Genomic DNA, 17,683 nt, shown 5'->3' with positions numbered 1-17,683 from the left:
GCATGGCTCGTGTCCTGGTTCCGGGACGCAGGCGCAGTGCAGGGGGATCCGGGCAGCGGTTGGGCAATGCGTTGCGGTCAAGTTGTGTTCTCGGTCTGGCTGAGTGTTCAGCTCAGCCTCTCGCACGGAATCTACTTTCACATCGGGGAGACTGAGAAAAAATGCTTCATCGAAGAGATACCCGACGAGACAATGGTGATCGGTGAGTAGCACGACCTGAGGCCGGCGCCATTGGCATCGAGACAACGTCGGTTGGAAAGCAGCCTCTACGCCAGAGTATGGCATGCCCCTGGTGCGAGAGCGCCCCCCACTGGCTGGCACTGGTCATCATACCACCCACTCACTGGCTGGCACTGGTCTTCATTCCACACCCCCCCCCCCTCTCCACTGGCTGATACTGGTCATCATTTCCCACCCCTATCCGCCCCCCTCACTGGCTGGCACAGATTATCATTCCACCCCCACTGGCTGGCACTGGTCACCATTCCCACTCCCCCCAACCAGCTGGCACTGGTCATCATTCCCCTCCCTCACTGGCTGGCATTGGTCATCATTTCCTCCTCCCCACTGGCTGGCACTGGTCTCTCTTCCCCATTCCCCCCCCCCCCCAACCAGCTGGCACTGGTCATCATTCCCCTCACTCTGGCTGGCACTGGTCTTCATTTCCCACCCCCCCCCCCCAACTGGCTGGCATTGGTCATCATTCCTCCTCCCTACTGACTGGCTGGCATTGGTCTCCCTGCCCTCTTTCCCTCCCCCCCCCCCCCCCCAATCAGCTGGCACTGGTCATCACTCCCCCCCCACTCCTCAACTGGCTGGTACTGTTCATCATTCCCCTCACTCACTGGCTGGCACTGGTCATCATTCCCCCCACCCAACTGGCTGACACTGGTTATCATTCCACCCACTCACTGGCTGGCAATGGTCATCATTCCCCCACCCCCACCCCACTAGCTAGCACTGGTCATCATTCCCCTCACTCACTGCCTGGCACTGGTCAACATTCCCCCCCCCCCCCCCCCACACACACACACACACAGGTTGGCACTGGTCATTATTCCCCTCACTCACTGGCTGGTACTGGTTATCATTCCACCCACTCACTGGCTGGCAATGGTGATCATTCCCCCACCCCCACCCAACTAGCTGGCACTGGTCATCACTCCCCTCACTCACTGCCTGGCACTGGTCATCATTCCACCCTGGATTAGTAGTGCTAGAAGAGCACAGCAGTTCAGGCAGCATCCAAGGAGCTTCGAAATCGACATTTCGGGCAATTTTACATCAGTCCACCCTCCCCACTGGCTGGCACTGCTCATCGTTATCCATCCCTCACTGGCTGGCACTGTTAATCATTCCCACCCCACCCACCTCATCATTGATTAACACTGGTCACCACTCCACTGGTTGGCATTAGTCAGCATCACTCTCACTGGCTGGCGCTGGTCACCCCTTTCCCCACTGCCTAGCACTGATTAGCATTCCTTTCCCTCCCAGTTGGCTGGCATTGGTCAGTACTGCCACTCAACGGCTGATGCTGGTCAATAAATGCCTTCTTATAGCCCTGCACCCTACTGGCTGGCACTGGGTCATCATTCCTCCTAACTGGTCAGGATTCATCCTTGACCTCAAACTGCCTGAGACTGGTTAACATACCCCTTTCTTTGACTACTGACTGGAACTAAACAGGTCCCTCCTTCTAGCAGGTCCTGGTTAAACAACCCCTCCCACCCAAACTGGCTGGTACTGGTCAACGGAGCTCACCCTCCTCCCTAACCTTAACACTGGTACTGGTCAGCAAACCTTTCCCAAATTGGATAGCACTGGGAATTGTGACATAGTCATAGAAATGACATGACATTGTGGCCTCTACTGGCCCACAGTCAGTTGCAGTCCCTTGGACTTTGTGATGCACATTGTGCAGTTTGGGCTTGTGACCTGCACAGGATACCTGCCAATATGCAGGAATTGGCCCCCTTCATTGCTTGACTTTTAAGGATGGCGTACTAGATGAAGGCTGACACCAGTTGTGCAGAGGATGGTCTAGTATTTAGCCAGTGTGCCTCCAAATTTCTGACATGCAACCACTGAAGCAAATGGATGATCATAGAAATGCAGAGACAGTAAAATGTCACCAGGGAAGAGTTGTGCTTTCAAGTCACTGAGCAAGGTTTCGATTTGAATACAAATGCTAGCCAATATAAATGAACTGAGTTTATCAGCTGTATAACTTTATAATCATCCAATTGGGTAATCCCCTCATTAATATTATCCACATCAGCAAGTTGTATTCATGTATGACAGAAGTCAACTCTTGATTTGTGAACTTCGCTACTTAATGACATCCTTTTAATTTCGAATGCATATTCATAATGTAACACATACCAATGGCTGAGCTTTTCAGGTTGGGTTGAGTTTATGGATTATCAAACAGTGCGCAAAAATAGAGTTCTCCCAAATTGTCACCTCCAACAGCAGCAGTCCCTGTTGCTCCTGTTGTGCATCCCACTTGCCTCGCCGTCCGCGGACAAGAATCTGCAGAATCTGGAGCCGTTTACAGTAATTTATGGGGGTGGCAACTCATGACATAAATAAAATGTAGTCATTGAGAAATCCAATACAGAATTCACGAGAAACGTCTTTAGCCAGAAGGTTGTTGGACCAGAATGTCCAAGTAATTGTAAGTAATAGCCGAAGTGAACAGCATAAATGCATTTAAAGAGAGGCTAGAGAGAAAAGAAGATAAAATTAAACTGATAGGGTGAATGAAGTAGAGGGGATAGCAAAATACTGTGCTGTTCTTTCAAATGACTGTATTTTTCAAATGTTTGATTCAGGTAATTACCGGACTCAGCTGTGGGATAAGCAGTCGGAATCTTTTCTGCCCTCGACTCCAGGGTTGGGGATGCACGTGGAAGTACGGGATCCCGACTTCAAGGTATAATGCCACTTGGATTTTGGATGTGTACATAAGAGGTTGGAACATAATAAACATTATAGCTATCCTTGTTGGAGGAAAGAATGCTGGAGTACTGAACACAAATTACTTGGATCAGACATTATCCAGTATTCCCCTCAGCAATGTACATTTGCACATTATGTAAATTTACAGGCTGTTTTGTAAAATAAGCAATTAACTCCTGCTTTGATGTAGTCAACATGGTGTTGTCATTTACCGGATGTGGAGCTTCAGTTGAAAATCGCCTTTCACTTCTGTGTGGGGCTTCGTTGTAAAATTACAGACTGTCGTCAGAAGTTAACAGGGTGTTGGTGATAAGTCCATGTAATCAACCATGCTAAACACATTTTAAATAATACACAGCTTCCTTTCTTAAATATTACAGTAGGTACAGATGATTGTTTCATCTTGCAGACAATATGTAATTTCAGATCTTAAACAAAACAATGAAAGTGATCATCTGGTTCAATGCCAGTGTATGACTCCCAAGCAATGCTGCTTGTGTGACAATCTCAACTTTGAGTGTAGAACTCAACTAGGAACTGCATTTCTAAACACTACTGGGCAAACGTCCCATTGGAAACGCTTCGCAAAGATGAATTCACAAGAATTGGAACAGAGTTCCTCTGGTGGATGAAATAATGATGGCCAGAATGACAGGACTACTCAGCACCTGACCTCTTCAAAAACTTGGTCCCAACAGAGACAAATGTCATGAAGTGCAGAAGAAAAGTAAAAGTGAGTGCCCTTGCAATCAGGGCACTATTTGACAGAATAGCATCAATGAGTCTCAGTACCATATGACTCGGTTGGTGGGAAATCAGAAAAATTCTCCAATTTGTGAAATCGTGTCTAGCATAAACATATCTACTTGTTAGGGCTCACTCATTTCGGATAATGCTCCAGTAATTCCTCGGATTAGTGTCCTTACGTTGAGCAACATTCCCACCAATGTAAGGTCACAAGTGGAGTTATTTGCTGATGATTGTGCCATGTTCAGCACCATTTGCACTCCTCAGGCACTGAAGCAGTCCATGTACATGTTCAGCAAAGCTTGGACAACAACAAGGCTGATCAAGGCCAAGGAGCACACAACTGCCAGACAATGAATATCTCCAACAAGAGAGAATCTAATTACTCTCCTTGACTTTCAATGACATTGGCATCACTGAGTCCCATGTGAGCAACATCATTACTATTGACCGGAAACTGAAATGGCCCAAGCCATATCAACACAAGAGCTGGTCAGAGATTAGGAATCCTGCCACAAGTAGCTTAATTGCTCACACCCCAGAGCCTGTTCAACATCTGCAAGGCACAAGTCAGCAATGTGCTTGAATGCTGTCCACTTAGCATGAATGACTGCAGTTCTTGTATCAATCAGGAAGCTTGATAACATCCAACCAATCGACTTAAATGGTACCCCATTTTCAAGATGCATTCACTCCAGCACCACAGTAGTAGCAGCTTGTACAAGATTCACGACAACAACTTATTAATGCATTTCCTGCAACCTTTATCATGTGGAAGGATGGGCCAGGAGATGAATGGGAAAACCATGACCTGTAAGTTCCCCTCCATGCCACATGCTGGCCTGACTCATGACATAACCCTTCTTGAATGTCATTGAGTGAAAATGTTGAAATTTCCTTCCTAACAATATTGTGAATGTACCTACACCAGAAAGAAGGCATCTTACCATGGTGTTCTCAATTTTGATTAGGGTTGGGCAGTTATGTGCACATGCCAAAACAGAATTTAAACGAAAAATTAGTCCTGCAGATTTGGTAGGTTGTCTTGAGCTGGCTGATCTCAGCTGTGAAGACAGTGAAAGAATTCCAGTAAGTTTAAATGAGCTTGCTTGAGAGAGAAGAAAGGCATCCAAGGAGCAGGAGAATCGCATTTCCAACACCCCTCTCCCAAGTCCCTCCTCCCTACCTTTTATCTTAGCTTGCAGGACACACTTTCCTCATTCCTGAAGGAGGGCTCATGCCCGAAACATCGATTCTCCTGCTCCTTGGATGCTGCCTGACCTGCTGCACTTTTCCAGCACACATTTTCAGCTCTGATCTCCAGCATCTGCAGTCCTCACTTTCTCCTGAGAGAGAAGAAAGCCAGCCTATGACTTTCCTTCTGATTTTATTTCAATGCTCTGGAACAGAAAGTACCTGTGAGCAGATGCAGTCACGGATCTGTGATAAAATAGTGTCTTGTTACATTTAGAATCACACTCCAGAAAATGTCAGTGCTCAGGAAACCAGAACACTGCCTTAATGTCATTCAGCCATAAAAAATTATCTAATTTAAAATTAAAAGGAGATCAGTTCCCTTCCCTCAAACGACTGCTTGCTTATTTGTGTTTTCTGTGAAACAGAATTGGGAAATTGAGCATTTTTTGACTTCTCCACTGTTAACTGACTGGTTCTTCCAATTTCCAGGTTATCCTTTCCCGACAGTATGGCTCGGAGGGCCGATTTACCTTCACATCACACACTCCTGGTGAACATCAAATCTGTCTGCACTCCAACTCCACAAAGATGTCATTGTTTGCAGGGGGCAAGCTGGTAAGAATTGGGCTTTGGATGCACCATCTTAAAGAAAAGAAAATCATTTCCTGGTTTTGTTTATGCTCTGAAACTGATATTGGTGTCTTATACTTGACAAAGTGTTGCATACTCTAGCTGGACTCAGGTTTAGGACTCAGCCAATTATTAATTGAGACTGCAGTAATTTATAAACTTGTGCTTCACTGCTCTTTGTAATATGTTTTATTCACCAAGTCCTGTTGAGAGATTTGCAAGCTTGATCCTGACATAAAGTTTGAAGGAATCCTTGAGTACATAATATTCAGCATTTGTATCGATACATTGTAAGAAATATTTTTTGCTGTCAAGGCAGGCAGTAATACTGTGTATGTTACAATTTAGCTTATTGACTGTCTGATGAGAACCCTTTTCAGCAATTTTCACCCTCTTAAATGTAGCAAGCTCTGGGCATTTTAGAAAGTGTTTTCAGTGTGAGTGCATGTTTCTAATTGCTGAGTATTGCTGGTTATTTTCTTTGGATCAAACTTGGCTTTGTTTTGCAATGTTGTCATTGCCCCTCAGGAGGCACAGTTCCTTCAATACATTTGCAACGCACGTTTTCATGGCTGTGTTCAGGTGGTGTGATACTGAGTCATACACACCAGAGAGGAATAATCTCCGGTTTGTATGGATCAGTACCAAAACCACTGATGTTAACCAGGAGGTTCTTGTCGGTTGTGGTTCATTTGATTGTACATGTTCCTGTGAATCATTTGGTTCCGGTTACAATGCCCACGTCAAGGCTTGATCATAGAAACAAAGCTGCTGAATAAATGCAGTACAGAAGGAATAATACATTTCAGATGAAATGTTGTATTGAGGGGGCCCCAGGATGGTTGAATGTTTAAAAAAAATCCAGTGATGCTGTTTCAAAGAAGAGCAAGGGTTTATATTTGGGGGGGAAATGCGAAAGAACAGCAGAGGCTGGAAATCAGAAATAAAAGCAAATTGCCGAAAAACACTCAGCAGGTCTGGCAGCAACTGTGGAGAGAAAGCAGAGTTAACATTTGGGTCCACTAACCCCTCTTCAGAACTTCTGAAATGCAGAAGCTGAGCAGCAGTTTCAGTCTAGGTAGTTCAATAAATCTGGAATTAAAGGTGATGTCTATTAAATAAATCTGATTAGATGATGGAGTAGGCAGTGAACAGCCAGATACAGTGTGCAGTGAGTCTGTGAAGAGGTGAGGTACTTATAGGGCAAAGGTGCAGGCAGTGTGATGGGTTGAAGTGGCAGAACTGGGCTGTTTTTAATGCAAGAGGTATCAGGAATACAGGTGCTGAACTTAGAGCATGGATCACTGCTTGGAACTATGATGTTGTGGCCATACAGAGACTTGGCTGTTCCAGCGTTTAGATATTTTAAAAGGAATAGGGAGGGAGGTAAAAGAGGTGGGGGAGTGGCATTTCTAATCAGGGACTGCATCTTGGCTGCAGAAAGGAAAGTCATTGAGGAGGGTTTGTCTACTGAGTCAGTATTCGTAGAAGTCAGAAATGGGAAAGGAGCAGTAACTTTATTGGGAGCTTTCCACAGACCTACCAATAGCAACAGAGACATGGAGGAGGGGAGGCAGATTTTGGAAAGGTGCAGAAGTAACAGGATTGTTGTCATGGGTGACTTTAACTTCCCTAATATTGATTGGAACTTCTTTCGTTTAAACAGTTTGGATGGAGCAGTTTTTGTCAGGTGTGTCCAGGAAGGGTTCCTGACTAAACATGTACAGGCTGACGAGAGGGGAGGCATTATTGGATTTGGTGCTTGGCAATGAACCAGAGCAGGTGCCAGGTCTCTCGGTGAGAGAGCACTTCGGTGAGAGTGACCACAACACCCTGACCTTTACATAGTCATGGAGAGGGTTAGGTGCAGACGGTATGGAAATGTATTTATCTGGAGGATGGAGAATTACAATGCTATTAGGCAGGAATTTTGGAGCATAAATTGGGATCAGGTATTCTCAGGGAAATGTGGAGATTGTTTCGGAAGCATTTGCTGATAGTGCTGGATAGGTTTGTCCCACTGAGGGACGGAAGGGATGGGAGGTTGAAAGAACCTTGGGTGACAAGGGATGTGGAACATCTCGTCAAGAGAAAGAAGGAAGCTTACTTAATGTTGAGGAGGCAAGGTTCGGACAAGGCTTTAGAGGGTTACAAGGTAACCAGGAAGGACCTGAAGAATGAACTTCAGAGAGCCAGAAGAGGGCATGAAAAAACTTCAGCAGGTAGGATTAAGGAAAACTTAAGGTAGTCAACACTTACCTAAGGAACAAGAGGATGGCCAGTGTGAGGATAGGGCTGATTAGGGATAGTGGAGGGAACTTGTGCCTGGCGTCGGGAGAAATAGGGAAGGTTTTTAATGAAAACTTTGTTTCAGTGTTTAGATGGGACTAGTTTAATTTGGGATTATGGTTGGCATGGACTGGTTGGACTGAAGGGTCTGTTTCCATGCTGTATGACTCTCTGACTCAATTGGCAAATCTTCCAATACATATGCATTAATGCCTCATCATTGAATATGTCTCTTCAGGAAAGGCAGGTGAGGTGGAATGATTATATTACAGAAGTAAAGTGTAATATTACTTGTATGTATCAGTGAATTGTTTTCTTACTCTGTCTTTCGTCTGTTTTAGCGAGTTCACCTTGACATCCAAGTGGGGGAACATGCCAACAACTACCCAGAAATTGCTGCAAAGGATAAGCTGACTGAATTGCAGCTCCGAGTCCGGCAGCTGTTGGACCAGGTTGAGCAAATTCAGAAAGAACAAAACTACCAGAGGGTGAGTGAGTGAAGAGCAAGTTGTGCCCCAGGAATGTAACAGCCCTTTCCTGAAAATGTGGGGATACTTTTCTGAAATGAACTGGTGGGAAACCAGATTAACAAATGATCAGAATGCAGCAGAGTGAGTGACATGGATCTCAAGCTCCCCAGCAATGTTGAAACAAATCAGTGCTCTTCAACAACTGCAAAATTGAATTTTGTTCAGAAACAGACTACGTGTAGAAATGAATTGAAACAGCATTGCAATCATGATTGAATGTGACCGATGAACCAAACTTATTGAGCATGTTCAGTGCAGTTTCTACTTAGGGCATGGTGCTTTGAATTTTTTAAATGGCATATGGTTTATGAGTCTCTCTGACTCGATGTCAGACTGCATTCAAACCAGTTGCAGGGCCTTTTTATAATCATTCCACCATCTTTAGAAAGTGCTGTCTCTTTTCATGTGTAGTTTCTACATTAAGAGTCATGGAGATGTACAGCATGGAAACAGACCCTTTGGTTCAATTTGTTCATTCCCCAGATATCCTAAATTAATCTCATCCGATTTGCCAGCATCTGGCCCATTTCCCTCTCAATGCTTCCTGTTTAGATAACTATGCAGATGCTTTCTAAATATTGTCATCATACCAGCCTCCATCACCTCACCTGGCAAATCATTCCATACACCCACCACCCCACGTGAATAAGTTGCCCTTCAGGTCCCTTTTAAATCTTTTCTCCCCCTAACCTTAAACCTATGCCCTCTAGTTTTGGAGTCTCCTACCCTGGGAAAAAGGTCTTGAGTATTCACCTATCTATACCCCTCATGATTTTATAAATCTCTGTAAGGTCAGCCCTCAGCCTCCGATGCTCCAGGGAAAACAGCCCAACCTATTCAGCCTTTCCCTGTAGGTCAAACGATCCACCCCTAGCTGCATCGTTCTACATCTTTTCTGAACCCTTTCAAGTTTCCAAACATATTTCTTAAATCAGGGACACCTGATATAAGAATTGAACGCAGTGTTCCAGAAGTGGCCAAACCAGAAAATACTCCATTTTCGTCTAGGAGGGGTTTTCATTATTGCAGCTACCAGTTATTTTTCAGGTCTGTCATTCATGCAGAGTTTTTAAATTCATAATAACTGTCCATTGTGTTTTATTTTACTTCCCAGTTGATGCAAACACTGTTCAGTCAGATCAGCAGTGGCACCTTCCAGTATCTCACTCACATGGCCAAGCCAAGTAGGGAGTATTTAGAAGCTCACCTGTGCAGAGTTTGAAGCTTATCTTTGTCCTGATCAGATGTGCACTTTACAATGGTAGTTTGGCCCAACCGAGTTTCTTTGTCCTCACTACCACGTCTTTGTCACCCGCTACCCCAAAAACATCAGCTGCCTCAGCCCAGTCAAGCAATTGAATCTGAGATCTTGAATCAGTAACCTTGTCAACTGAGCTTGCCTTTTTATTCCTGTGTGATAGAATGTTTCCACCCCTTAGTTTATGGCAGATTTTAATTCTTTTCTTTTTTTCACTGCTTCGTACAGTACAGGGAAGAGCGATTTCGGCAGACAAGTGAAAGCACAAACCAACGAGTCCTGTGGTGGTCAATTGCGCAGACAATTATCCTGATCCTAACTGGAATCTGGCAAATGAAACACCTGAAGAGCTTCTTTGAGGCGAAGAAACTGGTGTAGATACCTGTCACCAGCTGTCATTGCAAGGACGTGGCAACAAACTCAACCTTCCATCCTCAGTGACTCGCTATTTAATGTAACTTTACATTTGTTGTACTTGAAGCTGTTCTAGAAATCGAAGGGGGTGATGTTTGATTCTGTATCTTCTAATTATGGTAACTTGAGTGAGGCTGTCATGGAACAGTTCATGCAGGAATCTCTTGATATATTGAAAAAAAAGTGTTGCTTTATAAATTAACTGGTCATTGTTGATTGAAGGTGGGAGCTGTTCCCTACTTATCATGTGTTTCAGATTTGTGAAAAGTCACAGCAAATACTTGCGAATAACTTGATTTCAAAGGGTTCTTTCCTGACTTTGTCAAGGTTTAAAAAAATGCTGCCTGTGAGGAGTTATCAAAGTATTTAGCATTCCTGGCATAGATTAGAGTTCTGAGTCATTTGAATTTTTGATTGGATCATTCTGCATTTGTCTATTTGTGAGAACCCAGACAATGTTATCCCATCCAGCTCATAAATTTTATTTGCTGGGAGTCTGGCTATCTTCTTATCATTTCTTACAAATCAACAAAACTGCTGAAGCAAACATAACATCAACACACAAATGTATTGATGAATTTGTATTGAAGGGAATAATTTTTTTGCAGCCACTTTGTGAAAGGTAACCCTTGAACCCAGATTTGTTTGTGGAATTGTAGAACTCTAATCCTCCTCTATCGATGATTCCTGGTCTTTCTTTCTGAGGAGAATGGAATGGTGAAAGTTTGGAATCACTCATGATGAGCTCTGCTTTCTTTGGGAACTGGTTGTTTTGTTTGTATGTTGAATGATGCGGGATATGGAAGGCAATCCATAAGGTATCTTCTCTCACTTGAAGTGAGCTTTCTTGTATTAATAAAAGGGCCTGTTTAGTTTATGCACTGATATGAAAGCAAAGCAAAAGGATTTGACTTTAACTCCCATGTGTATATTGTGGGGTGTGGGGTGTGGGGATGTGGAAGGCTGGAGCTTCGTATGCAATTAACATGAAGTGAATGGTTTACCAGTCAGACCTCCACAGTCCTTTGAGATTTTAATTCCTGAAGCTCAGCTGCACAGGCCATGACTGTTTCAATAGAATTGGGCAGGAGAGTTAAATGGTGGGAGGCAGGAGGTTGCTACTTGGGATCCAAACTGATGGTGCCCTACAATGAGATTGCAAGTTGGGTCGAGAGGGGATGGTTTGGTGTGGTTTAATGGCCAGTATACATGAAGAAACAAGGTTCTCGTGGTGCAGTGGTATCCCTGGGTTCAAGTTCCCGCTTGTCCAGAGGTGTGTAAATTCTGATGTCTCTGAACCACTTGATTAGATAGAAAATATCTTGAGTGCTGAAAGTGGATGTTAGGGAGAAGACAACAATAGTACCTCCAAAGACCTCTTCTGGCCACAACTTCTCATCTGAGCTTGCCACATTTTCTTTACCCAGTCTCTGGATTAAAATGGCATTTATACCCTGTGACATAACCACTCTGCCCATTTGAAGAAAAGTGATGCAGTTGCTACCTGCTGAGTGTTCACACCATGAGGAAAGCAGTTTGGACACTGCAGGTTGGTGGCTGTGGCCAATTTGAACTGCTTGTTAGCTCGGATTCCACCAGACATACGAGATTATCTTTGAACCTTTATGTTAATTGCCTTAATTGTATTTAATCAGAGCTAACCTGTGAACAGCACTGGTCAACAATTTCTCTGAATTCAGTGATTTGCCAACAGCCCCTCTTCAACACTTGCTGTGTGCTGTTTCCTGTCTTGTCACAGATATTGTAAGATGGAACTTTCATATTAATGTTATGTGATATATTGTGGTAAGAATCTGTGATGTTCAGCAGAATCATTGCTGTAGGGACAGAGGAAGCTGCTGCACTGCAAATATATTCAGGTGTCTGTCTCCTGAGAAATTGCTGCTGGTTTTATTCAGTTTTAGTTAGTCCCATTCCTCCTGTACCCCTACATTGTTACCCTTTTGACACAAACTGTTGCATCATTGGAATAGGGAATTAACATTTAAAATAAATTTCTTCAAATAATGTTGTTTTGAAGCAAATGTCTGTGTACATTACTTGATTCAGAAATACATTTTTACGGCTTCATTTTGCATATTGAGAATATTGCCTCACAGTAGGACTTGTGCAGTTTTGGTCTTTTCAATGAAGGTGTTAAACTGTTTCATGTTTATGTACAAATACATGCAGTTGGCATTTGTTTATACCACCAATAACCATGATTTCAAGATTCATAAAAAAACTCAAGGCTGAGACAAAAGATTTCATTTTTTTTGTCAGGTAAGTGTGAGGAAATACTTTAACACTAAAGTTTGGTTTCGAAGTGGTGAGTTGTGTTCTTTTACCGTGGAAGAGTCCTCCAATGAGATAGCTGAAGGATCTGTCTCTAGGAAACAGCAGGGCAGCGCATTTGAACAGAGCAAGGTTCGAAGCAAAAGTGTGTGATACAGTTTCCTCTAACATGTGATTTCCGATGGTGCAGGAGTTTGATCAAACAACATCAACCTCAGGCCTCCAGATTGCCTCAACTCTTTGTGACTGCTGATGGGTGGCTGTTGCAGTTGGCACTGTCATCAGTATGTGAACCACCTCACTTTTCATCTCTCAAATGAGTGAGTAATGCGTTTGCAAAGTTCCGTGTTAAAACTGAACTGCCAACCATGATTCAAACACAGCCATCGCTATTATGAACCAAAAACAAAATGTTTGTTTGTTTGAATGTCTCTTGTTTGATTCTTTCCATTCTCTAGCTGCCACTTCAGCTCTTTTACCCACTTTTTTTGAATAGTGTCAACTGATTGTTTGGTATGAATCATCAGTGTTTGCAGCTTGCAGCAGAAGTTAACAGTCAGACGGGGTTGACTTAGGCTCTCGAATCAAATTGATTCCTCTCAACAGAAATATGAGGCTGAAGTGGACTGAAACATGGTCAGAAAAGCAGAGAAAAATGGGCTGTCTAGATTCTCTATGTCAAACAGAATCAGAGAATCCCTCCTGTGTGGAAACAGGCCCTTCAGCCCAACAAGTTCACACTGACCCTCCGAAGAGTATCCCACCAAAACCATTCCCCTACCCTTTTAGTCTACATTTACCCTAAGCTAACACATCCCTGAACATTATGGGCAATTCACCTAACCTGCATATCTTTGGATTGTGGGAGGAAACCGGAGCACCCAGAGGAAACCCATGCAGACACTGGGAGAAGGTACAAACTCCAAACAGACAATTGCCCAAGGCTGGAATCGTACCCAGGTCCCTGGCACTGTGAGGTAGCAGTGCTAACCAGTGAGCCACTGTGCCACCTCTTGGAAAAATTTTAAAAGTTGGCAAAATGGAGAGAAATATGGACAAACAAGAGGCAGGGACAGCACGCAGATAACGTTTCCCTGAAAAATGTTTATTATTTACTCAAAGACAAGAAGAATGGTGAGTAATTGCTCCACAATTTCTATTGGGCTGGAGTAAGGCAAGGAATGGAAACAATGCCCAGAAGTTGTGAAGTGTTTGTTTAGTGTTGGTGCGTGCACAAGTACAAAGACTGGCCTCTTAATATTGTTGTCACTGGTGGGAGATGAAAGGGAGCTTCATTATGTCTAATAGGATAATCGAAACAGATTCAAGAACAGCTTTCAAAAGTAAGTACACATTTGTAGAAGGATGGCTGAAGAATATTTCAAGGAGAAAAACAGCTCCAGTGATGTGGGGAAACAGTTAGAGGTGAGATGATTTGCCTTGTGTTTCAAATGTGAGCTGAATGACCTCATCTCTCTGATTTTATAATCCTGTTACAGGTGTTCTGTGTTTTGGACATGACGGCGTTCTGGGTATTGCAAGACATGCATTTTTAATTTGGTTATGGAATGAGAATGTTTGAGGAAAGGGCAGCATGTATTTCTCATTTCTAATGGTCATTGAGAAAGACACATTGAGTCATATTCATGAATCACTTGAGTTCATATTTGAGAACCAATGGTGCAGAAAGGAAGAATGTTACAGAATTGAGCTTCGTGGAAGAAGGAACACCAACTTTAGTTTTGAGAAAAAAACAGTCTGTGGCTTGGAGAGCAACTTATTGTCGATGATGAGGGCTTGGGGCATTGTTGGGAAGACAAATCGTTTGGAATGGCAGGTCCTGTTGTGATGGACATTGGTAAGTAACAGTTCAGTAGCTTTTGTGATTGCCAGATCTTTTGGTCCAATTTTATAAGTTGCAATGGGGCTTCAGGCTCTCAGTTTTGATCTTGCTTATCTCACAGCACAGCCATTAAGTAGCCGCATAAATAAAACAAAGAACAGTGGTATTGGAGATGTAAAACAGACTTGCTGGAGAAACTGAACAGGTTTCCCAGCATCTTTGGAGAGAAAACAGAGTTAATATTTCGAGTCCAACGGCCCTTCACCAGAAGTAGCCACATCTGATCTGGTCAGTTTTCAGTTCATCTCAAGTAGAAAAGCTATTTAATTGGTGTAACATGGCAGACTTGACTATGTCTGACTAGTTTTCAAGGCTCCAAAGTTGTGATTCTGTTCTTTGTAAATTTTCATTCATGGGATGTGATTTTGGATAGGGAAATGTGAGATTTTGTACTTTGGTAGGAAGAATAGAGGAGCTGAATATTACTTAACTGGAAAAAAACTAGTGTTGAACTTCAATAGGAAACAAGGAAGGCAAACTGAAAGCTGGGCTTTATTTCAAAGTAAAAGGAGTATAAAGGGGGCGATTTGGCTAAAACTATACTCGGCATCAGCCAGACTGTTGCTCGATATGATTAGATTACTGACAGTGCGGAAACAGGCCCTTCGGCCCAACAAGTCCACACCGACCATCTGAAGAGTAACCCACCAGACCCATTCCCCTACATTTACCCCTTCACCTAACACTATGGCCAATTCACCTGACCTGCACATTTTTGGACTGTGGGAGGAAACCAGAGCACCTGAAGGAAACCCATGCAGACAGTTCCCTGAGGTGGGAATTGAACCCATGTCTATGGCACTGTGAGGCAGCAGTGCTAACCACTGTTCCACCGTGCCGCCCAAGTAAACAGTTTTGGGCCTCTTATCTAAGGAAAGGCTTAAAGGCAGTTGAAATAAGTTTTACCACGTTGATTCTCAGTTTGGAGAGATTGCGTAGTTTGGGCCTGTACTTGTTGGAGTAAGAGATTGCATATTTCAATGGGAAATAAGGAGGAATTTATTTTCTGAAAGGTATTGAGGTATAGTGAGAGGCTGAACAGGTTGGGGCTGTTTTCCCTGGAGCGTCAGAAGCTGAGGGGTGACCTTATAGAGGTTTACAAAATTATGAGGGGCATGGCTAGGATAAATAGACAAAGTATTTTCCCTGGGATCGGGGAGTCTAGAACTAGAGGGCATAGGTTTAGGGTGAGAGGGGAAAGATATAAAAGACCTAAGGAGCAACTTTTTCCACACAGAGGGTGGTACATGTATGGAATGAGCTGCCAGAGGATTTGGTGGAGGCTGGTACAATTGCAACATTTAAGAGGCATTTGGATGTGTATATGAATAGGAAGGGTTTGGAGGGATATGGGCTGGATGCAGGAAGGTGGGACTAGATTGGGTTGGGATATCTGGTCGGCATGGACAGGTTGGACCGAAGGGTCTGTTTCCATTCTGTACATCTCTATGACTCTGTGGCAGTAAATCTGTCGAGTTGTTTACTGCAGAGCGTCGTCGAGACTGGGTCATTAAGTACATTCAAGGAGGAGATAGACTTTTAATCAGTAAGGGAATCAAGAGTTATAGGGAAAAAGGAAAGTGGAGTCAAGGCATTTTCAAGTTATCCATGATCTCATTGAATGGCGGAGCAAACACAATGTGTTGTTTGGCCGACCTTTGCATCTTATGGTCTGACATTGCTGACAAGACGAAAATTTATTGCCAATCCAAATTGTAGTTTCGAAGATGATGAACATAGAACATTACAGCACAGTACAGGCCCTTTGGCTCTCAATGTTGTTCCGACCTGTGGAACCAATCTGAAGCCCATCTAACCGACACTATTCCATTTTCGTTCATATGCCTATCCAATAACCATTTAAATCCCTTAAAGTTGCCGAGTCTATTACTGTTGCACACTGTGCATTCCACGCCTCTACTACTCTCTGAGTAAAGAAACTACCTGTTCTATATCGATCACCCCTCAATTTAAAGTTATGCCCCTTCATGCTCGCCATCACCATCCGAGGAAAAAGGCTCTCACTGTCCATTCTATCTAACCCTCTGGTTATCTTATATGTTAACTACCTTCTTGACTACAGATACATGTTTTGTCACAAAAGCTGTAAATGCTGACACTAGAAATCAGAAATAGAAACAGAAAATGCTGTAGAGACTCAGTACATCTAGCAAGGTCTGGAGAAGAAGAAATAGAATTAACATTTGAGCTTGTGTGAAATGTGAACTCAGTTGCTTACTTGGACATGTCGGAGGCCAATTAGAGTCATCCACAATTGCATGCACTTAGAGTCACATGTCGAAACAATGGTGAATGGCAACAAGTTTCTCATACATGTCTCTGTTTGGGTTGTCCTGGGATGGATGTGTTGTCCTCGTTGAAGCGGTGTCCTTCCTCATTTGTATGTAAAGATACTAGTGAGAGTGGGTCATGTCATTTTGTGGCGAGATGATGTTCATGTATCCTGGTGGCTAGTTTTCTGCCTGTTTGTCCAATGTAGTGTTTGTCTCAGATCTTGCAAGGTATTTTGTAAATGACATACCACCATTGCTTCACCGGAGGCTCACTGATGATGTTTCCTAGTATGGCGGTGAAATGTCCGAAAACAAAACTTCCAGTTCAGCGAGCAAACTTACATCCAGAGCCTCAACCTGAGCTACAAATCTTCTCAAAACTTGCTATTATCAGTGAATATTTGCTTTTTACAATAGTCTGGTCCATTCATGGTTTATGTGATCATATATAAGTTATTTATTGTGAATTTTATTTAAATTACTGAATTTGGATACCCTAGCTGCATTGTTGGGATTTGAACAAATACTCAGGGTCATTAGTCGTGAGGTTTATTTGTCGTGATGTTTCTCTTTGGGTTTCTGAAGAGTGCAGATACGCTATTTATCTGATAGGTTTAGTATTTGAGTGATCTACAAATAAATATTTAAGGAGGGATATCCAAATGTGAGAAATGTTCATCTAAGGCTCACTGATGATGTTACCAAGCATGGTGAAGAAATGTCTGAGAACAAATCTATCAGCTCAGCGAGCAAACTTCGAGCGTGAAAAAGCTGTTTGCATTTTCACAGTGAGTTGTATTTTTTGTCTTGATGGAATATTTAGGGAATGCATTGATGTTGTGTGTGTTTATTCACGAGCTATACAACTAGAAAGCTGTGTGTTGAGCTGATTCTAGAATTTGAGAGGATGAAATAGAATAACGTGACTTGGCAAAAGCTGTTGTTATTATGCTGTTGACTTTAAGCAATATGAAATGTCTACCTTTATTAAGCTGTGTTGCCAAAAACAAACTTGATTTGTCTCACTTCTAAGTATTTGCTGTGTGCAAAATCAGTGCCAGAGTATCAAGATGACACAAACTGCAGTTCCAAGTGGTTTGTGATGTTCATGACTGATAAGAGGAGCAAAGCTCTCTGTGTGTGGCAAAATGTTATCACCAGC

The 17,683-nt window shown here is 43.1% G+C and overlaps 1 protein-coding gene across 1 annotated transcript; it reads left to right on the top strand.

Annotated features, from left to right (window-relative positions):
• The first annotated feature begins 48 nt into the window (after nucleotides 1–48).
• On the top strand, nucleotides 49–12,074 carry LOC140459673 (transmembrane emp24 domain-containing protein 4). The gene is made up of 5 exons (XM_072554026.1): nucleotides 49–202; nucleotides 2,838–2,938; nucleotides 5,398–5,523; nucleotides 8,169–8,315; nucleotides 9,844–12,074. The coding sequence occupies exons 1-5, from the start codon at nucleotides 67–69 to the stop codon at nucleotides 9,991–9,993; spliced, it is 660 nt and encodes a 219-aa protein (XP_072410127.1). The 5' UTR covers nucleotides 49–66; the 3' UTR covers nucleotides 9,994–12,074.
• The last annotated feature ends 5,609 nt before the right edge of the window (nucleotides 12,075–17,683 follow it).

The sequence above is a fragment of the Chiloscyllium punctatum genome, chromosome 35, assembly GCF_047496795.1.
Source record: "Chiloscyllium punctatum isolate Juve2018m chromosome 35, sChiPun1.3, whole genome shotgun sequence".
Taxonomy (NCBI): domain Eukaryota; kingdom Metazoa; phylum Chordata; class Chondrichthyes; order Orectolobiformes; family Hemiscylliidae; genus Chiloscyllium; species Chiloscyllium punctatum.
Note: the sequence above shows the minus strand (reverse complement) of the source record. Positions and strands in the feature narration are given on the sequence as shown.